Here is a 27,271-nt window from a genome sequence, read left to right on the forward strand (position 1 = left end):
AATTGTACATTTGATTATAATATTATTCTTTTAAAATTATCATAATAATATACACAAATTCAATTTTTTTTTTTTTTTTAACTAAAAACCCGGTGTACCAGATGGGATAAACGAACAGACACTAACAACTATTAGTTGGTAACGTCTATCCGTGTTAGATTAGGTTAGGGCTCAATGATCGGTATCATAATATTGTGTTTATTACATGATATCACAGACGACTAAATCGTGTAACTGATTATAGTAGACATTCGATTTACTGGGAAAAAACCTATCCTTGTACTTATTAAGACACTTAATGGTTCTGATATGACAAAATCACTGTCGTTATCTCGTTTTTTTATAGCCTGCGTTATATAACCTTATCGAAGGTCAACTATGAATATATAAGGTCCAACTACCTGCAAATTAAGAAGAGGACTGTTGTTTTTTTGATTCAAATTAAGTGTTGGTTTTTATGCAGTATACCGCCTCAAAATGTATATTTTATTACACAATTTTTTTAAAGGAAAACTAATGTTTTGCATATTGTTATACTGTTATTCATTTAAAGAGATTTACGTTTGATTGTTTAAATTGTCTAATATTAGATAATCTGCTTCGTGCTATTTTTAATTTTTTAGTTTGTCAACTTGTAGCTCTAATTTTGTATAAAATATTTCATTATTTTATTACTATGTACAAATTAAGATAAATATTAATAATAATTAAGTCATAAATGATAATACTTTATTTTATGACTAGATCAAATCTCGTGCACATTTAATATCATGATACTGCTCCTATGCTATTATGAAAAAAACACAATTTTTAAAATCTCCATAAAAGGTTATTGTTAAATAACAGGCAACAGCCGACCTCTAGTGGCTATACACGTTAATAATATTTAACTAATAAGTAATATATGTAGGTAAAATTTTTTGTTTTCTCCATCATAGTACCAGTATACGATTTATTTTAATTTAAATGTAAGAAAATCGATTTTTCTTTAGAAAATAACAAGAAATTAATATACAGGATAAGGCAGCAAAACGGCGATTTTCTAATGTATTTAAATGGTAAAACCCGTTTCACTATCCCACCCTTTACATTTTAAGGATCTATGAAAAGGTTTTTTTATTTGCATTTTATTTTGTACATTGTCAATCTAGTTAAATAGAAGTATAATATAGCTTTGAAATAATATAATCTAGGAAGTATAAATAGTTTGTGTGAGATTGCTCTAATGGAAGTATATAATACATAAATATTAATATTATTGAGAATAAGCGATTATAATTTAAACTATGGAGTACAAACGATTGAATCATGAATCGTCGACCATTCCAACAAAATATAACAAGACATTGTTTTTGTGTTATTTGGTCCACTACGTTTTTGCAAAAAAAACCAGTACAGTGGGGTCGGGGCATAGTGGGGATGGAGCATAGTTGGGTCGGGGCATAGTGGTGACGGGGAGGTCACAGGTTTACAGAAATTTTTAAATCTGAAAGTGATAAAATCACTTTCGAAAAAACGCTTCGATGCAAATCGGTAGTTATTATTTTCAAGTCAGTACAGTCTAAACCAAGCACAGTATAAACATGCAAAGTTAGAAAGTTTTAAATGAAGGTTCTGTATTTACAAATGAGCATCAAAGCGTTAATTTGAAAGCGATTTTATTCAATTTTATCACTATTATTTATAATAATTCTTGTAGACCTGTGACCTCTCCGTTTCCTCATTGCTTTAATTACATTATGCCAATACTCTACTGTACTAGTCCTCTCGGATAAAATCGCTTTCAAATTAACGCTTTGATGCTCATTTGTAAATACAGAACCTTCATTTAAAACTTTCTAACTTTGCTGGTTTATACTGTGCTTGGTTTGGACTGTACTGACTTGAAAATACTAACTACCGATTTGCATCGAAGCGTTTTTTCGAAAGTAATTTTATCACTTTCAGATTTAAAAATTTCTGTAAACCTGTGACCTCCCCGACACCACTATGCCCCGACCCAACTGTACTGGTTTTTTTATCTCTATATGTTTAAGCAGACTGAAGATAATTCGCTTAATTTTGGATTTGGAGTAAAAGCACCCATTATAAAATTGAAAGAAAACAATATTTCGGAGGGTAAGACGGTGCCTTTTTTTCATTATTCTTCGTATAACGCTCAATACAAAGTTTCAAAAAAAGTCTGTCCCCACTTATAATTTTTTTTTAATGTGTTTAGACTAAGGCTATTATAATTTTTAATAAAAAAAAGTCATGAGTTCTTGTATTAATTTTTGTAAATACGCTTTGGTTTTAGATTACTAGTGAGAAATAAACAAAAACCCAGAGTTAAAATGGACGATCATAGCAATGGAACCATTATCAAACTAGAAGATAATAAGATCGAGATAGAGCAGTGTTCTAAAGCCTTATTGAAAATAACAGAACCAAATCACATGGAGAACTCATACAAAAGTTCTACGACAAACCAAAACGATTATAAAAATATTATTGATGGAGATGCATATAGGTTATTTAACATATTGTTATTAAATAAGGGCTATGTTGTTATTAAATTATGTTTGATGAATAAGTCAAATCTTAAAAAAGTTATTAGTTGACACTCAATGTGAATTTATATAAAAAGATATAACCAATTTATTTAAAAAAAATAACCACCAACTTTTTTGGAACATAATAAGCTGATAGTTTTACGTTTTATATTTTATTGAGATTTAATTAAATGATATATTGGAATATTCAAACTGTGTGTCGCAACTCTCAGGGCGTTGCGTGAGTAGGTTAAGGGATCTGTTGAGGTTATAGATTTCAAATATCATAGTGAAATTAAAAAATTTGAGAGCGGTCAAAATATTGTTAAGGCAAAATATGCTTCCACAAAGAGGCATATTTCCCGTAGTAACAAAATAATTACCTACATTACAACATCTCGTGACAAGTCCTTGGAGAAATAGACTTGTTATTTTAAAAGTATTTGTCTTAGGACAGTCTGGTTCGTATTCAAATAATTGTTTACTTTTCCATAACATGAGCGGTTGGATTTACATTTAGTGATAATTATTGTTTTATATACCTATATATTTTCCCAAACTTCTACAGTGTATATCTATAGTTATTTATTATATTTATTTTAAATATAGAAGAATCAATACTAATTAAAAAAATGTACTCCATTTTTTAGACTTAATGAAGCAGGAGGTATTAAAATTGAAGAAGGAGAAACGGACGATTATCATTATAAGTCTATTTTTGAGGTAGAAGAAGAAAATAAACAAGGGAAAGAGGGAACAAGGGAACTCAAAATTAACCAAAAAACCACAGTCGACTCCTATACGTAACTTCTTATCAATTATCGTTTCTACGACCACTGTCGGCACAACTCACTCCACTAGTCAAATTACTCGACAAACGAATGTATGAAAAACATTGAAATTGTTTAAAATTCATTACCCACACGATACACTAGGTAATCTAATTAATTGTTAAAAATCAATAAATAAAACCATAATGTTACTCGATACTTACTAATACACAGCAATGCGATGAGATTGTTTGTCAAGGATCTGATCCCTAACCACGTCAAACGACAGGTATACAACCACGCACTGAATCTTTGATAATGACGTGTGTGTTAGCCACGGTTATAGATAAACAGGTTACTCGACGGTGTATGTTTTCGACTGGCTCATAGCGGTCACGCCGCGTTACGCTGTCTATAGAGCGCGCTACCGATATGCAGGCCATCATAAGTTATATTTCCTATCCGACGTGTACTAAAAAGCTGTTTTTTAAACCAATAAAGATAGTATAACACAAGTCTACACGAACAATATAATACATGAGTTTATTAATATTATTACGGTATATTAATAATATTAATAAACCGTAAACATTCTAAATCTGCCTAATTTTCAGACTTAAATCCCAAAAACTTTACTTGAAATGTGTAATAAAGAAAACAATTCTATACGTTCTTGTGGAATAGGTTTATGATAATTTTTTTGGATTCTATTTTTATGGGCAGTATAATGTTTAAAGAATATTCCCTACTGATTTAGACGTAAATCGACTATTTTTGAAAAGCCCGCGCTTTTCAGTTTACCTTCACTGCATTGCATCTCCAGCCGGTGGTTATCACCCCTATCACACACAAACACTCACACACACACAAACATCATTATCATGACGTAACAATGTAAATGTTGTTTTGGCATCCAACTTTCTATAAAACATGAATAATTTTTTTAATAATATGCAATATTGTATGAAGTATATCCATATACATGACACAAATTTGACTTCGTGAGTGATTTTATACCTGTTTTACGAGAACAGAGCCTCGAGATACATTATTGTTCTATAGCTGTGTAATAGTAAGTACCGTGCAAAATATTGGTTCTATTTATTAAAAATGTTTTAGTATTCTACGGTTTAACAGGTTAGACATTGAGTTTTTTAATCATTTAAATGAATTTCATACATTCGATGTTGACTTAAAATGTTATAGTCAGATGTGCCGTCAGTGGTCGTAGGATCAATAATTGATAAGAATTTACGATAAGGTTTCGACTGTTTTTTTGTTAATAGTGACATCTATTTACGTTATAATAGCCTGAGTTCTTAAATTAAGAATATTGTAAATTATTTAGAATTTCTTTGATGTTCTGGTTGATTCAGGAAGATGGTTTTGTATTATAAAAAAAAAACACTGAGGATATTTCAGATTAATTATTCGTAAATTGTGTCTTGTGTGAAATTTAAAAACTTATCATTGTGGGTATTTATTTTAGACAATATTGTCATCATGTATGAGGATTGACGCCACAGCAGACGTGCAATTTGAATATTTGTTAATAAACATTGTGGGTGTTAGATAATAGTGGCTTCATGTTTGAGAACGGACGTGCAATTGCTTTTTTGCATATACTTTGTCGGTTGTGGGTAATGTGGATTGTATCACGCTTCTGTCATTGCACATTTTATTATAATATTATTCTTTTAAAATTATTATCTTTACATTGAAATAATATATATGTACTGTATATGTGTTTGTGTATGTGCTGAAAGACAGCGTATGTACTGTTTAAATTGCTTTATAGTTTTTCTTTATACCATTTGTAATGTTTTACCTTATCAAACAAATCATTTTCTCAGTGTATATATTATGAGAAGAATATAATAACAACCGTTGTGATGGCAAAAGTTAAGTAACATTCAGTATAGTAGCGTTTATTATAAATATTATAGATAACCAAACGAGACAAATTTAAGTTATGTACGCTGACACTGAACGGACGCTACCAGTGTTATTTTAATTGTAAAAAATACTTGCCCTCCGGAATATTGTTCTCTTTTAATTTTATAATGGGTGCTTTTACTCTAAAACCAAAATTAAGCAAGTTATTTTCAGTCCGCTTAAACATGTTTTTACCACTGAACATTACCGGTGCGACGCCCTTTTAAGTGTACAATGCTTCTAAGGTTTTGATTTTCCTGTGAACAATGGTTTTGCTTTATTTTGCAAGAAAGTCTGTCCCCACTCATAATTTTTTTTTAATGTGTTTAGACTAAGGCTATTATAATTTTTAATAAAAAAAAGTCATGAATTCTTGTATTAATTTTTGTAAATACGCTTTGGTTTTAGATTACTCGTGAGAAATAAACAAAAACCCAGAGTTAAAATGACCAATCTTAGCAATGGAACCATTATCAAACTAGAAGAAAATAAGATCGAGATAGAGCAGTGTTCTAAAGCCTTATTGAAAACAACAGAACCAAATCACATAGAAAACTCATACAAAAGTTCTACGACAAACCAAAACGATTATAAAAGAATTATTGATGGAAATGCATATAGGTAATTATGATATTGTTATTAAATTACAATATAGCTCGGTTGGATAAATAAGTCAAATCAAAAATTTGAGAGCCGTCAAAATATTGTTAAGACAAAATACGCTTCCACAAAGAAGCATATTTCCCGCATAGAGTGGTTACAAAACAATTACCAACATTACAACATCTTGTGACATGTTAAAAAATTTATCTGACGTATTCAAACAGTTTTTAGACAATCCACAATGATCCTCAAAAAATAATTGACAACGATGCATAGAGTAATAACAATTTTTAATTAAGTTATTTTACACATTTTGTTAAGAAAAAACCATAACCTAATTAAAATGAGTACAGACATTCTATGACAAAATCCTTGGAGTAATAGACTTGTTATTTTAAAAGTATTTGTCTTAGGACAGTCTGGTTCGTATTCAAATAATTGTTTACTTTTCCATAACATGAGCGGTTAGATTTACATTTAGTGATAATTATTGTTTTATATACCTATATAATTTCCCAAACTTCTACAGTGCATATCTATAGTTATTTATTATATTTATTTTAAACATGTATTAACTAAGTATTTTTTTTGTTAAAGATAAACAACATATTTATATTGCGACATACTTCCTATTATATAAAATATTTATAATTATTTCGACAATGTAAATATAGAAGAATCGATACTAATTAAAAAAATGTACTCCATTTTTTAGACTTAATGAAGCAGGAGGTATTAAAATTGAAGAAGGAGAAACGGACGATTATTATTATAAGTCTATTTTTGAGGTAGAAGCAGAAAATAAACAATGGAAAGAGCAACAAAATACAATCGACGCGAATGAATACAAGTAATATAATTTTTAGAATAAAATATTTTAAATATATGGTAATAAATAAGTATTGTGGTCACCCATAATAATCATTTATTTTCAGTATCCGGACACAATTAAATACATTTTTAATGTATATTTTCTTATTTTAAAACTTTGTCACTATTGTCAAAAACCAATAATTAAAAAAATATAAAATATCAGAAATAACTTTTAGAATTAAATATTTTAAATACACCTAATTTTTTTAGTTCTCATTATAAGTTTATTTTACAGGTTTTTTGATTATTTTTAATTATTATAATTTTTTTAATTATATTTTATTTGTCAGCGTTGTTAATTCGAAAATCAAAGTTGAAGACAAAACAGACGGTTATTACCATAGCATAGAGAACAAAATTGATAAAGACAATGAAGATATGAAAAAGGAATTATCTGAAACCTTTATAAGTGAAACAAAATCGAGTAACATTGAAAAATTATATAATAGTCGTGTGACAGCACGGAACGATCTTCAAAAAATATTTGACGGGAATATATACAAGTAATTCGTTTTTCTGATTACATATTATAACTAAATACCTAAATACAAAGTAATAATTAAAAGATCGTTTTACTGATAGCGCGTTGTACACTTTTCTATAATAACATTCATTACTCTCCTAACCTAACACACTACTATCAAAAATAAGATAAGACAGATTATCTAATCTGTGCTACTATTGTCAAACACATATAGTAATTACAATGATAGATAATATTATTACATAGAATATAACAAAACAGTGTAACAATAATACACCCGTTATACACATACAAAAAGTTACAGATAGAATAAGCCCTGAGCTCTTACAAACAACCTAAAACCACAAGTCTGACAAAAATAGGTGTTAAAAAGAAATCTTGGTTTTCTAATAACATTTTCCTGTTTACTAACTAAGTATTTTTATTATAAAGATAAACAACATATTTATATTGCGACATACTTCCTATTATATAAAATATTAATAATTATTTCGACAATGTAAATATAGAAGAATCGATACTAATTAAAACAATTTACTCTATTTTATAGACTTAATGAAGCAGGAGGAATTAAAATTGAAGTAGGAGAAACGGACGATTATTATTATAAGTCTATTTTTGAGGTAGAAGCAGAAAATAAACAATGGAAAGAGCAACAAAATACAATCGACGCGAATGAATACAAGTAATATAATTTTTATAATAATATATTTTAAATACAAGTATTGATGTTACTTATACATTTATTTGATGTATATTTCCTTATTTTAAAACTATGACACTATTCTCAATAACCAATATTTAAAACATATCCAAGTATAAAATTTAACCAATATAATTCTTAGAAATTTTAATACTTTAATTACATCCGTAATTGAAGTTGAAAATAATGGTCTTTTAGATGTGCAACCTACTAAAAACGGTTTGGACAAAATACAGCAATTTGCGTGTGATTTATGTAAGATGTATTTTAACACTAAACGGAGAGTGACCCAGCACATAATTCGATTACATAATGCACATGCATCAACACAGAAAAACACTGCAACTCAAGTTATCAAAAATCGTCTTACGTAAGGCAGTTTCATTTAATTTATCAATTTTCTTAAAATGTTTTTTCGTTAAAACGAAGTAGTAAAAATATTCTTCTTATTCATTACATCTCTTATTATTTAAATATGTACTGTATAAATCACGATACAACAATTTATTAAACTTGTAAATTAGCAGTTAAAGTTGCCTTTCAATTTTTAATAAAGAAAAAATGAAGTAGATATTGGCAAGTAAAAAGCTGTGGGATACTCACGTTCATATACTAATTATATAGTATTTTATAGTTGAAAATAGAAATTCGTCCGTAAATGTTTCACACGTTTTCTAACTATCTTATTGTAAGACTTATCAACTGTTTTCCTTACAAATAGAATAAATAATAAAAGAGAGAGATACAACGTTAAAAATTAAGCTTCCACGCGGGATGAAAACAGCATAATTATCAATATTTTTATACATTAATACTTATAGTCAAAGATAATTTTAGGTCCAATAAAATAAAAAACTTATCAAACACAAATTGCATAGGTGTAAATAGAAAAGGGTATTAACATAATATGTCCTAACGTGAGAAGTTTATAATTATTTTAAACATTATTATTTATTGTCTGACATGTTTTGTTGTAGAGTCAATGATACGAGTTATGAAGGGAATAAACAAACTGATGGTTGTCAAGTCGAGTCTTGGATTGAAAAAGGTGTCAATAATCAAATAGCACGAAAGAATGACAATAAATATATAAAAGAACGACGAATATTCCACTGCGATTTTTGTCAAACGTCGTACCGTACTAAAAAGCAAATAACATTACATATAGTAAAATCCCACAAAAGTTCAAATAACCAATATTCTACCCTAAAAAATAGCATTATACATAACAATAAATATACTAGAGCATTCACCAAAAACATCATCCGACACTACAAATGTGATGTTTGTTTTAAAGATTTTTCGTGTAAATCACTACTCACTAAACACGAACGAGTACACAATGGGGAAAAGCCCTATAAATGCGCTGTTTGCTCAAAGTCGTTTTCTCAAAAATATAATCTAACAGCTCATGAACGAGTGCACACTGGAGAAAAACCTTATAAATGTGATGTTTGTTTAAAGTCATTTTATACAAATTCAGACCTCACAAAACATAAACGCGTGCACACTGGAGAAAAACCTTATAAATGTGATGTTTGTTTAAAGTCATTTTATACAAATTCAGACCTCACAAAACATAAACGCGTGCACACTGGAGAAAACCCTTATAAATGTACTGTTTGTTTAAAGTCGTGTTATTCAAATGCAGACCTCACAAAACATAAACGCGTGCACACTGGAGAAAAGCCCTTTCAGTGTTTGGTATGTTTAAAATCATTTTCTGAAAAACCTTCGCTTACAAATCACAAACGAGTGCACTCAGGAGAAAAACCCTACAAATGTGCGGTCTGCTTAAAATCGTTTTCCTTAAACGGAAATCTCACAAAACATGAACGAGTACATGCTGGTGAAAAACCCTACAAATGTGCTGTATGTTTTAAGTCGTTTACTGATAAATCAAGCCTCACAAAACACAACAAACGCGTACACTCTGATTGATTACCCTTAAAAATATATTTACTCAAGTTTATTTTCTCAATAATCGAAGTTTATAAATTTTAACTTAAAATTATATAGTAATATATTTTTTATTTTATTACTAACATAAAATTGTGTATATGTGCGTTACTTATTTCAATCAATGTTTATTGAAACGTGTTTATATACTTCTAGAGCAAAATGTATTTTTAATTATATTGTTAGATATTGTGTTTAATCAGTGCACGTTAAAAATTGTAAGCTACTCGACACTAGTGTTTGTAATGATTAAACAAAACTACATAATCATCATAATTGTATATAATGACTATTGTAATTTGTTTAAAATATATATTTATACAATTATTTGATAACTTCTTTTTTACATTTTTTTGTTATCACTTCACAGGCAGTGCCCAAAGTAGAGTAGTAGAATGTATAAAAAACTATAAGCTAAGGGTAAATACAAGAGTGAAAGAAAAAAAATATAAATATAAATGTTAATAATAACAATTAAATAAGAAACTATAAAAAAGTAAGACTGTATCTTATCTCGATCGTACAATGTATCTCTTGGGATACGTAGCCAATGAAAATGGTCTTTATTTTGGCGACAAAAAACTTAACATTGTTTCTTATAGCTTACTAGTGTCTTTGCTGGAACACAAAACGATAGTCATGTGAAAAGACTTTGAAATAGCATATCGTATTCTACCATCGGTGCCGTCTCAATACTAGACAAGATTGGCCCATTTCTTAAAAAAACGAGGAATATAAAAATAAAAATAAATTCTGTTTTTTGTCAAGTCTTAAAAACTGTTCTTCTTCTTGGATTTTTCGGCCATCAAGACCATTCCGTCACACATCTTAAACACTGTTATTTATTTTTAATTTTCAGGGTTACAAAAAGCAAGCGTTAGTCGTATCAACTGATGTTGAACACAAATTTAAACTAGCTATTGAACTACAAAACTTGGCCAAAGCTTTGGTATTGGTGAAAGAAGCTTCAAGTCCTCAGAAATGGAGACAACTATCTGAATTGGCTTCGGCGCAAGCCGACTTGGAGTTAGCACAAGAATGTTTACATCAAGCTCAAGACTATGGCGGCCAAGTGTTAAGCAATACATATAAAAGAGCATTGTTGCTCATGCAAGTAGGAGTGAAGTGTGGTTATGAACTAAAGAAATAGCAGACTTGGCTACAATGTAGATAACACTACTTTGATAGGTTGACATTTTTGGGAGGGGCGTGGAACTTGGCCTTTTTTCACTGTTAGGTTTTTGTTGGGGATATCTTTTTTCGTGCTTTAGTATCGTGGGCGAGGTTTTTTTTTAAGAGTATGTATATGTATATATGTACATAAAACTACACTTTGTAATGAAGCTACAATTTATACAAGTAGCCACTTGCATAATGATTAATAATTTATTAATTATTAATAAACCACGATAGTAATTAAATTAGTCATAATTAATATAGTGTAATTTAATTAATAAATTAGTTAAGCTAGCATTTATACAAGTAGCCACTTTAAATCTAGTTTAGTATTTTAAACGTTTAGGTGTACAATTACACTTTATAATAAACCACGTGAAAAACGTAACAAGAACACTGCTACATTGCCATACATGTAAACACGAATTAACAAAGACACAAACTACGACCAAATGATGGCTGACTAGAGACGTGGGAATTAACAGCGCCCTGTACCACTTGTAGTGCGGCGAAGGTCATTAATCCCCACCTAGCGCATTAATTTTGAGTAAATTTCAATTTTCTGATTTTTCCCTTTACTTACACCATAAGACCCACTTTTGTGCCAAATTTCACGTTTCTGCCTATACTGGAAGTGTCTTATAATTTTGATGATGAATGACTGAGTGAGTGAGCAAATTTTAAAATCCTCCCATTTTTAAAACGGCTAAATATTAGGGCTTTAATTTTAGACAGTGTCCTTAACTATTTTAATTTAATTTAGGTTTCAAATTTTAAAAGCCATCATAAGTATCCATCATAAGAAGTAGCAGAGATATGAGAGTTAGAAATACCGGGTGAATTAGTTCGTGTAAAAATACACTGGTATTGCTAGAACTTGGCTGGCGTACTGCCGTGCGCTTAGATAATATACACGAATAGTTTATTATTATGTACTTAATAATATATTTTAATATATTTTTAAACCTCCTATAGTAACCTAAATGATACAATTTGTTTGATTTTTAATTTATTGTAACGATTTATTTTGTATTTTTTCAATTGGTTATAAAGTAGCCACTATAAATCTAGTTTAGTATTTTAAACGTACAAACGAAACTAAACGTTTAGGTGTGCAATTACACTTTAAAATAAACTACGTGACAAATGTAACAAGAACACTGCTACATTGCCATACATGTAAACACGAATTAACAAAGACACAAACTACGACCAAATGATGGATGACTAGAGACGTGGGAATCAACAGCGCTCTGTACCGCTTGTAGTAAAATATTGTATTATACTGTTAGTTTAGCTAACCCGATTATAGATATTGCGTTTAATAACTGTGGCTAAAGGTTGGTATCACCTACTCCTACTCTACCGCGGTGAAACGCTGGCAACGCGGTGTCAGTTGGTACCACTACCAGCCATCAGCCATCTTCGGTCCGCCATTCGCTCGACTCTTACGACCTAGTCACATCACGCACGACGCCCTTTTCCCGAACACTTCATTTCTAACGTCGTTTTGTTGTTTTGTTAACTATTTGTCCTATTTTGTTCGTTAATCTTATTTTTAATCATATTGTTTTGTACATATTTCAATATACGAGGACTTGGAATAACGCAATGATCAGGACACTCCATTTGGACCTAGGTCTCAAGAGAACGTTTACTTGGACATTCAAGATGGCGGACGTCGCATGACCGATAATTGGTCCAGATTTTTTATACACCGCCCATTTTTAAGGAGTAAAGTACAAGCATTTTTTTACAAAATATTAACTTAACCCTTTGTGTGATAGTGGCCTCTATGAAAACCACTTTTATTCGTACGGCAGACGCGCAGAATTGTTGTAATGGTTCGGAAATTATCCATACTATGGCATATATAAAGGCCACTTGTAAAAATACCCTAAATGGGCAGAACTATTTTTTTCATTAAAACCTTCTTTTAGAATAGTATTACCATTCTACTCCCTATTTGTATCATTTTTGTTTAAGGGAACATCAATGTTTCTTTTTAAATTAAGTCCTGTAGATGGTGGCTGAAATAGATACCACCAAACTATAAAGGGCTATGAATTTTCCTTGACTTAGATTGATTATGTACTTATTTTGTACCTACATAGTTTTAGAAGTGTCGGTGTATCGTTAAATAAAATTCAATCGCAATCATTGAATGAAAATTACTCTACTTAGCATTAAATTCAAAGAAAACGAGTGTCTTACGTTAGATAAATCAACCACATTTTTGTGATCTATAGATTTAAACCGTTTGTGCTCATAAATCTTCTTTGCGCAAATAGTTATATCGATAAATAATATACTGTCAGTTAAATATTTTTTTTTCTTTTATATGTATTTTTTTTAAACTCATCTTTATGTTATTATTATATATTTTTTTTACAATGTTGTTAAAAAAGAAAAGACGAGTTCCTTTATTTTTTGTGAATAAAAGAAAATCTGTAGTTGTTATGAGGAAAGTGAGTGGATTCATTAGCTTGTAACTTCGTTTTTTTTTTTTAATACAAATACTTAAAATTTAATCCCTTTTATTAAAATTTTTCCCTTAACATATTATTTCCTATCCTTTTGTTGTTTCACACATTGGAAGTAACAATATCGATTTATTCTTTCCAATGGTAAATTTTTAAATGTAAATTCTACACATTTTAGTGATAGAACTATACAATTCAACTATTGGTAGATTATAATATGTATGTATGTATGTATATTATTAAGTGAACTGACAAATTCGTCTCCGTCTTTTTTTATTGTTTTTCCAATCTTTTTAAATCATCATTCAGAACGTCAATTTTTAAAATTCTAGGTGGAATTTTCCCCATTTTGCAATGTAGATGAGTGTTAGTTTCCCTTTCATAATAAATAAAATTTAATATCACTGTTAAAATATTAAAGTTTATTTTCTGAATTCCCTAAATCATATTTTTATTATTAGCATTTTCAATTTTTTTCTTCTTGTTCTAATTGTTTAAATGTCTCTTTTAATAACCCTAACCTATCAATAGTGGTTATTTAATTGTGACGCTATCCTAGTTAAATCGATATAATCTGATACAAATACATTTTTAAATTGGTCCATTTGTTCTTTTAACATTTCTTCATTAGTGTAAAAATGTTCAATTTGTTTTTCTGTTGCTATATTACAACGAAAATGATAAAAGTTTCCTAAAGATTGAAACCCTCTTTTGTTTCGTTTACCTGAATTTGATATTTTGTTGAAAACATCATCCATACCTCTCTTACTATCTCTAATATTACTATTGACGTTCTTTAATTAAGATAAGATTTGTTTGGTAACATAACAATAGCTACTATTTTTATTTTTACAGTAATTTTAAATTTTCCAAGAGTCCCAATTACCATTTATGTCATCCATAAGAATATTTTGGGTGTACACTAAGGGTATACTTTTGTCATAGATGATTGCCTCCTGAATTTCATTAAAGAAGGCACCAGGATAAACAGTTACCCTTAGCATGGATTTTCCAGCTTCAATTAGCGCAAGAATGATTAAATAAAAACTCCCAGCTCCCGTCTTAAACAGAATTAGAAAATTTACCAAAAAAAAATTTTTTATAACTTTATTTACATGTATTTTTTTTTTATTTACAACACATTTTTCTTTATACAATTATAACTATTTAAAAATTAAAAAAAATTTAATATTAATTACTAAAAAACAAGGAAATATGTGCATATGGCTAAGCTATATGTTTTTTTAAAAAATATTTTAATGGAATTTTCTTTATCGCCTCTAGTTTTTCGTCTATGATTGGATCTTCGATTTGGGCGCAAATCCTCTGCAAATTGGTCTCATTTTATAAAAAGTTTCGTTTCCATTTGAAATTGTTCATTAGTAGGACTTTTCAGCAGTGTGCACGAGTTCGTGTTTTGTGAAAGTGGATTTCAAGATTACGGCTAAATACACGACACTATACACGGCGGCCGATACCACAATAATAATATGTTTGTTCATGTTTGTCGAGTTGTGATTTTCCAGAAAATGACTTCAAACATACAGCACACGTATACGGATTTTCCCCAGAGTGTCCTCTTTTATGTACAGTGAAATGGAACTTTTGAGAAAACGATTTTAGGCAAATATCACATTTGTAGGGTTTTTCCCCAGTGTGCACTCTACAATGTTTGGTGAGATGTGATTTTTCAGAAAATGACTTTAAACATACAGCACATTTATAGGGTTTTTCACCAGTGTGCAATCGTTCGTGTATTGTAAGGTTGTTTCTATGTGAAAATGACTTAAGACATACAGCACATGTATAGGGTTTTTCGCCAGTGTGTACTCGTTCATGTATTGTGAGGTAGCTTTTACATGAAAATGGTTTTAGGCAAATAGCACATTTAAAGGGTTTTTCCCCAGTGTGCAAGCGCTCGTGAACTTTTAGGGCAGATTTTTTAGAAAATGGCTTAGAACACACCTCACAGTTGTAGGACTTCTCACCAGAGTGTGCCCTATAACAAAATACAAAACCTTAAATTAAAAAAAAAAAAGTTTAAAAAAGTAATATTCTTTTCACATTTGTATATTATTGCTAAATTTTTTATTTTGAGATTGGGAGATGTAAATTTGTTTGTTTTACAAAAAATCCAACTGAATATAATTTTGGATCATCTATAAAGATTGATAAATATACAATTACGAAACTGTATATTCAAGCAAATTCAATAATTTCTATAAAAATTTGAATATCTCTCAGATGTAACAGAGTTCAGAAGTTCAAGTACCTAGGTACACTTATAACTCAGAACAATGAAATACAAGAGGAGATAAACGCAAGAATACAGGCAGGCAATAGATGCTATTTTGGATTGGACAAGCTGTTCAAGTCAAAAGATTGTTGTCTAAGAGTCTAAAGGTACAACTGTATAGAACTTTTGTAGGAATACAGGAGAATGGAGAATTAGACATAATGTGAAGATCAGGGAGCCATATCAGAAACCAAACATAGTCGACGATATAACAAAGAGGCGCCTCTTTTGAGCTGGCCACGCATGGCGAAAAAAAAGCGCCCTTATACACAGGGTACTATGTGGCTCTCCAGAAGGCGTAAGACCACTTGGTAGACCCAGGTTGAGGTGGGAAGACCAGGTGTCAAAAGATGTGGAGCGGGTTGAACCGGATGCTGATTGGCAAGTCCTAGCGCAGGATAGAGAGAGATGCCATGGCATGTGTTTGTCAGTTTGGTCTTAAAGGCCGTAAACTACGAAGAAGAAGAAGAAGAAAAAAATTGAATATCTCTCAGGGTTTTACTCGCAACTCTCTACTTTTTTTATTAAATTTAATATACCAGTGATAATTTATTATGTTATATGTATTGCCTTACAAAATATTTTTATTGAAGACCTGTTTTGTAGATCTTTCCTGGGTCGATGAATATGCACTATGTGATCGAGGTATGCGTTGGGCGGTCGTTTTCAAATCCAAAAGCCCATTTTCTTCAACTTCAATCAAGGATTCGTAATAATGTCCATCTACCATATCAACTTCGACTTTAACCACCGTTGTATTGCACAGTTCTCTGTTACTAAAAACATTTAATTAAAATATCGAAATTGAAATAGATAATACCAGCAGCGAGTAATGCATGTTAATGAATGATGTACTACACGCTATCAGTGAAAGGGTTCTTCGTTTGTGGCGACTGTGCGATATTTTATTATCACAATATTAAATTTAATATTACAATATTTATTTTAAAAAGAATTACTTATAAATATTCCCGTCAAATGATTTTAGAAGTTCGTTCTGTGGTGTGACGCAACTATTATAGGGTTTTTCAATGTTGGTCGATTTTGTTTCTTTTGTAAATGTTTCAGTTATTTCATTGTTCCCCTCGTCGACTTTATCAGTTTTGAACACTGTCTCGTAGTTATCATCCGTTTCCACTTCAATTTTGATTATTGATTCAGAATACCTGAAAAATTAGAAAATAATTTAAAAAATTACAATAACTAAAAAAAAGACATAATAAAACAGTAAGTTTATAGTTGATGTTGTTTTTAAAATTACTTTTTAGTGAAGGTTGTTAGCGATAAATTAAAATATTTATAATATTTTCAACATTGTATTAGATAAGCAACTCGAGGAGATACGCTTGTAATACTCATAAAACCTGTATGGTTAGTTATCGTACTAGGCTCAAAAAACGAACAAGTTTAAATAAGCTAAAAACGAGTAATAGTTTAAAAGGAAAAGCCACATCCAAAATATCAGTTTAGCAAAACAGCTTAACAACTTTAGATGTTTGTTTAGTATTAAAAAAAATGCATAAAGTTCAAACTGATGTTTTGGCAAAGTTAATTAAATCTCTAATGTTCTGTAGTAACATAAAGCATATGTTTAACTTTTAACTATATTTATTAAACTATCATTTTGTAATAACATATTATATATTCAAATTTATACTATATGTGACATTTTTATATAACTATCATGTTATTATTATTCAATATACAACGCGCGTAGTGTGATATAGAACCTCTTTGAATAATTTCAATAAACTTAAAATACTCTAATAGATAGCGTACATATTCATTTTGGGCGTAACATTTACATAACAATAGGTTCATTAAAGAAGGAGTTAAACACACGACTCGACACGAACTTATCCGAGACGAACTTAACCAACACAGAAACGCACTATTTAACCCAGCCCACAGCGCAGCGAAGCGCAGTTGCTCTCTCACATCTCTCATACAACCTTCCTCTCCTTATTGTGTGGACGCCAAAGTCGGGTAGCTGTTATCAGTCCGCCGCGGCCACCAATATCCTTTCTTTCCTTATTGTGTGGACGCCAAAGTCGGGTAGCTGTTATCAGTCCGCCGCGGCCACCAATGTCCTTCCTTTCCTTATTGTGTGGACGCCAAAGTCGGGTAGCTGTTATCAGTCCGCCGCGGCCACCAATATCTTTCCTTTCCTTATTGTGTGGACGCCAAAGTCGGGTAGCTGTTATCAGTCCGCCGCGGCCACCAATAACATAATCCTTCCTTATTTTCCTTACACATACATACGCCGATTCCGTAGCGATATAAATATAAAAATACTATATTCATTACAATTCAATTACTTAAAACCGTACGAGTTTCTTATCACACACGTGTCATTATTAAGCAATAAAAACACTGTTGTTCTTTCGTTCATACATATACCTATACCTATACCTCTTAAAAGTGTCGTTAAAGGTCATTAATTCTAGCGGTCGAACAATCCTATTACACCCATGTGACTATTTTTGGTCAGCAAGGAATGTAGTCGGCTTATAATAACTCAGTAGACGTTGTTATTTCTGACAAGCGCATTGATTATTATAAAACCATTGGTAGACCGTGTACTGAATTACACTTTAACGAGAGATAGATGGTCGTAAGATAACGTTAAAACACCAGTGTCTGAAATATATTTTATGAATTAAAACATTCGTGTTAAAACAACGTTCATTTCGACATATCAAGATCACATACTCAAGGAATATCGACAAGGTCATAGAGCTTCGAGTGACTCCACGACAAGGTATGTACTGTATACAATATTATAACACTGTGTAATAGTAAGTCTAGAGGCAGGAAGTGAGCCCTTGTAGTAAACATACACACATGCACACCCCGATTAAGAGCCGTTTTCATACTTATTTAAAATATCCATTCACCGCCGCTTCCCCTTGCTTTTCTTCTATTACAAAATGGCGCCCAACGTAAAAAGCTTTTATTCCGCAAATTACAAAAATTTTTGGCTTCGCCCGAAAAAAACCGCTGCCCAATTTTTTCACAACTACAAAAACTTGGTAAAATTACAAGAAATATAAATATAAAACATTGAGTAAATTATACATTAAATAAACATACGAACTATTAAAAATACTGACATTAAAGTTAAAAAAAATAATAATAAAATTTTGTCATACAATTCTGTTAACTGATATAACTAGAAGTTTTATTTTTCATTCTACAATTCAAAAACCATTTTTGAAAATATTACAACTATTAGAGTATACATACTACACTAATATATAACTAACATCCGATAAAACGTTTTAAATGGAATCTAAACATACATATAGTACTTATGAACGAAACAACTTAAGTCAATTAGAAGGCACCCTTGAATACTGTTATGACAGAATTACAGAGACGCCAACCAGGTCATTAAATGATCTAACCGAGATTAACACGGCAATACACGGATAATTGAGCCCCGACCGATTTTTCTGTAGAACACTTAACAGGGGTGACAAAACTTCTCTTTGTAAACCAGACATAAAACTCTTAAAAATATCGTTAAATTTTCATTACAACTCTCAAAAATGCCTAATTCGCTAACAAACTTAAATATTTAATAAATATATAAACCTAAAAAATGTTTTTTTGTAACATATCCAAATTTTCACAAACATAAATACTTAATAATTTCAGCTTTGTCAATACATTGAGGAAATGTAACTCTTTTAATACACAAATACTTAACTTCGATTTTATTTTTTACATATCTTGGTGAATATCGTACTATAGATCTATATACTATCTTATTATAGATGTAGATAACTTTAGCATTATAACCACTGCATCATACCAACATAAATTTTGAATACAAAAATAATATTGTTCTAACATAGTTCATTTTTATAATAATAACAATAATATACATAACACCTATAAAATAAAGGCCACTCATATAATAATACATGCTAAAAATATATATATATATAAAGGGCAATACACATAGGCCTAACATATAATAATAAAAATAATATTAATGCTAATAAATAGAGCATTAATAAATAAATAACGCTTTTATATAAGCCAAATATATAATATTGAAACCGATAAAATTATATAAATATAGCAATGAACTTAACAAGAATAGGTTTTCATTAAACAACATAATAATAATATTCGCCAAGCAAATCGTAAAACATTATGAATCTTTATAACAAATATTATAAAAACAATAATATAACAAAATCAAATTTAGTATAAAAGTATCACCCTTTTATAGTTTTAATAATGTAGTAAACAAACCATTACAATTATTTCACAAAAAATAATGCGTAAAATAACAAATAGTATAATTTCCTAACATTCACAATATTTCCACATATCCCATAAACAATTATCGAAATTTTGCAAACAATCCTTATACACAATATTACTGTATTACACGAAATCAACTACAATTCACACCTAATTTTTTTTTTTTAAATATCACTTTAATACGCTCAAGCGAGGCTTCAGGCCGAAATAAAAGATCATACTAGTATACTTAATGAACCATAAATATAAAACTGAAATTTATCATAAAATACCAAATCAAAAACTATCATTACTTTAATACCAGTATTAAAACACTTTTATAATTACAAACCGAGATACCTAAAGGCAAATGCAAACGGGAAATGTCCTTATAACCTAATAATGCTAATAAAATTGCGACCCATAAGATTTTCTTAATTTAAGGTTTCAAACATAGAAAAATAACATCACACACAATATTATTACCGACAAAATGTCGGGATATAGCATCAATACTAATTACAACATTAAATATACTACCAATAATTAATAAAAGCATTATATCGCAAAGTTAATTTACATAAGAATAATATTAATAATCCTTGTATAATAAGTGATATTAATAATGATAATATTAAAAAATATATACATAAAATATGCTAATAAATATTACATAAATAATACAGACCAAATACCAAATATATAATAAAAAAAAAAAAAAATTTTTTTTTTAAAAAAACACAGGCTATTTTCATAAAGAATGTTAATATAGGCTACATACATAATAAGAAAGCCAAATAAGCAATAAAAAATATTGAATAATGATACAAGAAATGCTATTGATCATTTATTTACAATACAAATATAAACATACATAAACGAGATATCAATAATATAGATATCATATATATAAAGTCTAAACATATAAACAAGATGCTGATAAATACTCTATAACACAAATAACAAAAATACACACAGGCCAAAAAAAATACATAAATGATGCCAAGTAGGACCAATTGCATAACGCTAAGATCAGACAAAACATACATACTGGGAAAAATACATAAAAAAATTCTAATTTGGTATAAAAGTATGATATTTTTCATACAACTCATACATTACACATATAATTAATATATTCACAATAGATTATAAAACTACTTTTAATGTTATGCATTGAGTCAAATGCGTTACAGCAAAATTAAAACACAATTTTGATACACAAATCATCTAAAAGGGAGATAGATAACACAAATTAACAAGAATATAAATACTTTATTAAGATAAATTACCACTTATATTAAACAAAACTAAATCATTTCAATAAAATTGCCCATCACAATAAAATTCACTTAAGCCAAGAATAAATTACACTATACAATTTTCTTATAATTATCATATAACTTTAATGGACACAAAATACAAACTTGATCAACTTTTCTTAAATCTAGAATAATGTAATAAAAACATATATACAACAAAAATTCTTTTATACATATTATCATTAAGCATACACGAGTATATCTACTCAATGAAATCATCCTTAGTTATATTAGATCTAATCTAAGTAATAAAAAAAAAAAAAAAACAAATTTAAAGTTTTCTAAAATATTTCAAAACCTTTTTTACAAAAAACTATATTTTCAAGAAACAAAAAATACATTAGTTAAATTAACACATACATTTCTATTTCAATCACACAATGTGATGACATTTATTCCATAGTTAATATTTCTACACCACTATGACCACTTTGTTCATAATTTTATATAACAAATGCATCAATAAATATGCAATAATCAACGCTTTTATACTTTATATACATCACATATACAATAATATATACTAATCTAGAATAAGGCTTATTACTAAACATAATATAATTCACTAACACAATTTTAAAACAAAAATATATATAAATTATATAAAAAAAAAACAAAAAAGATTACATAATTAATACTATCATAAATCATGTATTTAGCATTTAAATATTAGATCTTAATAAATATCAATTAACTCAAAATATTCTCTAAATTATATATTATAATCATTGATTTATGTAAAAAAAAAAAACATAAAATATAAAAGTATAAAAAAAAAAAAAAACCTTTTTATTATATACAATCTCATATATTCCCAATTATTAAATAACATTATTATCAAATGTAATCATGTCATAATTGTTATTATGTGTCTAAAACACTTGTATTTCAATATAACCTAGCACTTAAGTCATTATCACATTATATACAACTTAAACATATATATAATGAATCATTACATATATAAAATCGATACATGCCTCATTTTCATCAAAACCATTTATTGTATAAAAAAAACACAACAATAATTTGTAAACAAACATACACACCTATGCTCACATATAATCGATCCTTCTTTATCTACAATCTATCAATGTGTACAACAACAGGATCCATTCCATCACATACGGTCATCGGCAACCAATCATCGGACCACCCACATCTATACGGAAACGAATCACGAAGGACACGCAAACCAAACCGGATTGTCAAACCCTCAATACAGCCTGGTAATAGAAGGGATGACCATACTATTGTCACCCCAACAATACAATCCTGAAATCCTATTACAAACAGTAATTCGTTCGACCTTCGCAACGGTTCACGTGTTTAACTTCAGTAGTTCAACCAATCTTACTGTCATGTCGACATTTTCTAAAAGAAATGCTTGGTATTCAAACTTCATTATTGACGACTACATGAGACTTCTCGTGAATTATTCCAAGTCAAACGTTTATGCATTTAATACGGATTTCATTAATCAACTCCTCACACATGGCTTTGAAAACGTCAAGAAAAATTTAATCGAACACAACATATTTTCTAAACAATATTTGTTTTTACCAACAATTGTGAGCGGTTGCCATTGGATTCTAAGCACAGTACACATCCCATCACATACTATAACACAGTATGATAGCTTACACACATATTTTCCGCAAGTAACCAATACCATTGCAACCATGTTGAAACAATACACAGATCTTATGAACATTGATCCAATTAATTGGACAATCGTTCAAGGTGATTCTCCCTATCAAGAAAACGGGTATGACTGCGGAGCTTTTGTTCTCGAAATGACCAAACATATCACTATGGAAACATCATTCAATTTCAATCAGAAACATATGTCTCTTATTCGTATTCGACATGAGAAGGAATTACGACTTCAAACAATACTACCAATACTTTTACGACATGGCATGGATGGTAGCAATAATCAATCATCTCAAACTTCTAAAAACACAACATTATCACCCAACTCAGTATCAGGTGAGTCCACTGAGTTAATAAACTATAAAGCCATAAAGAACAAGCGTAGACTCAAACGTATGGGTTATAAAAGACCACGAAATCACAAGAAAAAGAACAAAGCAAAAACACATGATCACACATTATCACAATAATACACACACCTAAATTTTTTAGACAAAAAAAATATAATATATTCATAATAAAATTAAAAAAAAAGGGGAAACAACATGTATCACATTTCATTATATTCTCATAGTTTAAGATAACTAACCATTATTATTATCATAATTACTATTATTATTTTATCCATTATTACACACCTTATCATGTTACGAGGGCGTAACATAAAAAAATTAGCCCGCACTTTGTAGTAACATAAAGCATATGTTTAACTTTTAACTATATTTATTAAACTATCATTTTGTAATAACATATTATATATTCAAATTTATACTATATGTGACATTTTTATATAACTATCATGTTATTATTATTCAATATACAACGCGCGTAGTGTGATATAGAACCTCTTTGAATAATTTCAATAAACTTAAAATACTCTAATAGATAGCGTACATATTCATTTTGGGCGTAACATTTACATAACAATAGGTTCATTAAAGAAGGAGTTAAACACACGACTCGACACGAACTTATCCGAGACGAACTTAACCAACACAGAAACGCACTATTTAACCCAGCCCACAGCGCAGCGAAGCGCAGTTGCTCTCTCACATCTCTCATACAACCTTCCTCTCCTTATTGTGTGGACGCCAAAGTCGGGTAGCTGTTATCAGTCCGCCGCGGCCACCAATATCCTTTCTTTCCTTATTGTGTGGACGCCAAAGTCGGGTAGCTGTTATCAGTCCGCCGCGGCCACCAATGTCCTTCCTTTCCTTATTGTGTGGACGCCAAAGTCGGGTAGCTGTTATCAGTCCGCCGCGGCCACCAATATCTTTCCTTTCCTTATTGTGTGGACGCCAAAGTCGGGTAGCTGTTATCAGTCCGCCGCGGCCACCAATAACATAATCCTTCCTTATTTTCCTTACACATACATACGCCGATTCCGTAGCGATATAAATATAAAAATACTATATTCATTACAATTCAATTACTTAAAACCGTACGAGTTTCTTATCACACACGTGTCATTATTAAGCAATAAAAACACTGTTGTTCTTTCGTTCATACATATACCTATACCTATACCTCTTAAAAGTGTCGTTAAAGGTCATTAATTCTAGCGGTCGAACAATCCTATTACACCCATGTGACTATTTTTGGTCAGCAAGGAATGTAGTCGGCTTATAATAACTCAGTAGACGTTGTTATTTCTGACAAGCGCATTGATTATTATAAAACCATTGGTAGACCGTGTACTGAATTACACTTTAACGAGAGATAGATGGTCGTAAGATAACGTTAAAACACCAGTGTCTGAAATATATTTTATGAATTAAAACATTCGTGTTAAAACAACGTTCATTTCGACATATCAAGATCACATACTCAAGGAATATCGACAAGGTCATAGAGCTTCGAGTGACTCCACGACAAGGTATGTACTGTATACAATATTATAACACTGTGTAATAGTAAGTCTAGAGGCAGGAAGTGAGCCCTTGTAGTAAACATACACACATGCACACCCCGATTAAGAGCCGTTTTCATACTTATTTAAAATATCCATTCACCGCCGCTTCCCCTTGCTTTTCTTCTATTACAGTTCATATTACATTAGATATGTTTTATAAAATGTGTTACTCGTATTCATTCACGTCGATTGTATTTTGTTGCTCTTGCCTTTGTTTATTTTCTTCTTCTAATTCAAAAATAGACTTATAATGATAATCGTCCGTTTCTCCAACTTCAATTTTAATACCTCCTGCTTCATTAAGTCTAAAAAATAGAGTACATTTTTTTAATTAGTATCGATTCTTCTATGTTTAACTTTAATATAATAAATAACTATAGACATAGACTGTAGAAGTTTGGGAAATTATATAGGTGTATAAAACAATAATTATCACTAAATGTAAATTTAACCGCTCATGTTATGGAAAAGTATACAATTATTTGAATATGAACCAGACTATCTTAAGATAAATTGTTTTTATATAATTAGTCTATACCTAACCTAACCGGCATAGAATGTCTGCTCTCATTTGAATTAGGTTATTTATTATAAGACATAATAAAACAGTTAGTTTATAGTCGATGTTGATGTCGTTTGTTATAGCCATAAATGTACTTTTAGTGAAAGTGGTTTAGAATGTATTAAAATATTTATGATGTGTTCAACAATATAATTTAATTAGATAAGCAACGCAAGCAGATACGCTTGTAATATTCATAAAACCTGTACGGTCAGTTATCGCACTAGTCTCTCCGGGCAGTGATGAATTTGTATTGTTGCTCGCCACAGTTTTTTCTATTCTTTTTAAATATTTAAAGCCCATGTTGAAGTATTTAACACAAATAAGACTATATCTAACAGTTTAAAATATAGACTAAATTGCATAGCTTTGTTCTCATAAGAAGTTTAATTTTTGGAAAACGCGCGTATATTATCACAAGTTAACGTGTAACCATATTTGTCATCCTGAAATGTTGATGTTTTCATCAAAAAGACGTTTTATTTACAGTAACATTATTGAAAGTTACATTTACTTATTAAATCAAAAATATCCTGGGGGTCTAGTACTGACGATTCGGTAAATTACCGAATTTCTAATTACCGAAATCCTTTTTACCGAACTCGGTAATCGTTTCCGAAATTTCAGTAGTACTGACGTTAATTCTTACCGGCTCGGTAACAATACTGAATAACCGATTATTTCCTCAAAAAACCCACATTTTACCGAAAAGTCCCATATTACAAAGACCCGGTCATTATAAAATATATATCTAGCTATTAACGGTTGTACAAGGTGCCTTTGTAAGAATCGATTGGCTATATATTTAAAAAGAAAAACAATTGGAGCGAGTGTTATTTATTCCTGATTATCGGTGACAATTATATCGATGGGAGACCAATATTATTATCACTGTTGTAAAAACCGACCAAATATTGATTTTAAATTCAAATTCTTACTAAGTCATAGCAAACAAACAGATAGATAAAAATTATAAATTAAATCGCTTAGCAAATTTCAATGATAGGGTTTTTTAGTCTAGATGGGAAACGTAAGATACTCATACTCTGATGTTTTATTTTAGTGGCGACTTGGCGCCGACCACCTGACGTTAAGACCTATTGAAAAAAGTTGGGAGAGGGGATTGTTATTGTCATTTATTATATTCAGGGACACCAAACATAGACTAATATTACACAGCTAAGTATAAACAAATACAAAATATTTAACATACCCCAAAAAAAGTAAAAATTACTGCTCTATCGATGTCATGTATATAGTATATATATATATATATATATAGCATAAAGTATATATTATATATTTATATATATACATAGTAGGCTATGTGACAATAACAGCTGGAATTATTTTCTTCCTATACACGGCAGCCTCTCCCACTCGCACGAATGCAGAGACGATGAAAGATATGAAGATATGGCGTTAGTTTACAAATAAGATCTTTGGCTAAGAGTTTAGTAAGCCTAAAAGTTCTTACAAACTCTTGGTCCGTCATTTCTTCAAAACTATTGGACCGTACCAAAACCATATGTATATGCCTTGGTGGAGGTCGGCGTTGAATTATTCCAACTAATAAAAGATTTGCCATGTTTATAACGCCCAATCGTTATTACTTAACTCAAAACACAATTTACAAACAGAAAAAATGTTATTGAACAATACTGATAAAACTTTGATAACAATTTCCCGACACCTTTCCCGCTTCCCGACACCTAATTGCCTGTCGGTTAAATAACTTATACTTTACCG

The 27,271-nt window shown here is 29.9% G+C and overlaps 4 protein-coding genes across 17 annotated transcripts in view; 1 reads left to right on the forward strand and 3 right to left on the reverse strand.

Moving 5' to 3' along the window:
- Positions 1–3,613, reverse strand: part of LOC126845240 (zinc finger protein 33B-like) — a 27,366-nt gene extending 23,753 nt beyond the window's left edge. The window contains exon 1 of the mRNA XM_050583858.1: positions 3,526–3,613. The gene's annotated coding sequence lies outside the window, so the exon portion shown is untranslated. The remainder of the gene's footprint in view (positions 1–3,525) is intronic.
- The window catches only part of LOC126845238 (zinc finger protein 724-like), an 11,519-nt gene extending 1,428 nt beyond the window's left edge, over positions 1–10,091 (forward strand). For 2 of the 8 annotated variants that reach the window (XM_050583852.1, XM_050583851.1), the window contains exons 2-6: positions 5,645–5,857; positions 6,555–6,689; positions 7,003–7,215; positions 7,747–7,881; positions 8,877–10,090. In XM_050583852.1, coding sequence (XP_050439809.1) covers positions 5,682–5,857; positions 6,555–6,689; positions 7,003–7,215; positions 7,747–7,881; positions 8,877–9,840 — 1,623 coding nt within the window. In that variant the 5' untranslated portion in view covers positions 5,645–5,681 and the 3' untranslated portion in view covers positions 9,841–10,090. Of the gene's footprint in view, positions 1–2,046; positions 2,119–2,296; positions 2,510–4,038; positions 4,374–5,644; positions 5,858–6,554; positions 6,690–7,002; positions 7,216–7,746; positions 7,882–8,876 lie in introns of those variants that run through there. The other 6 variants (XM_050583853.1, XM_050583850.1, XM_050583855.1 and 3 more) reach the window with 5 other exon arrangements.
- Positions 1–27,271, reverse strand: part of LOC126845236 (zinc finger protein 510-like) — a 42,837-nt gene that overhangs the window by 8,323 nt on the left and 7,243 nt on the right. The gene's annotated exons all lie outside the window — the stretch shown is intronic.
- Positions 14,732–27,271, reverse strand: part of LOC126845241 (gastrula zinc finger protein XlCGF28.1-like) — a 29,171-nt gene continuing 16,631 nt past the window's right edge. For 2 of the 4 annotated variants that reach the window (XM_050583863.1, XM_050583861.1), the window contains exons 3-6: positions 25,131–25,265; positions 16,773–16,979; positions 16,389–16,589; positions 14,732–15,516 (exon numbers count right to left, since the gene is read on the reverse strand). In XM_050583863.1, coding sequence (XP_050439820.1) covers positions 14,976–15,516; positions 16,389–16,589; positions 16,773–16,979; positions 25,131–25,265 — 1,084 coding nt within the window. In that variant the 3' untranslated portion in view covers positions 14,732–14,975. The remainder of the gene's footprint in view (positions 15,517–16,388; positions 16,590–16,772; positions 16,980–25,130; positions 25,266–27,271) is intronic. The other 2 variants (XM_050583864.1, XM_050583862.1) reach the window with 1 other exon arrangement.

This window comes from Adelges cooleyi, unplaced genomic scaffold, assembly GCF_023614345.1.
Source record: "Adelges cooleyi isolate 19-005CV unplaced genomic scaffold, UGA_ACOO_1.1 ACOO_flye_CR_arks_rails_tigmint_CR_PRNA_724, whole genome shotgun sequence".
NCBI classification, from domain to species: Eukaryota; Metazoa; Arthropoda; class Insecta; order Hemiptera; family Adelgidae; genus Adelges; species Adelges cooleyi.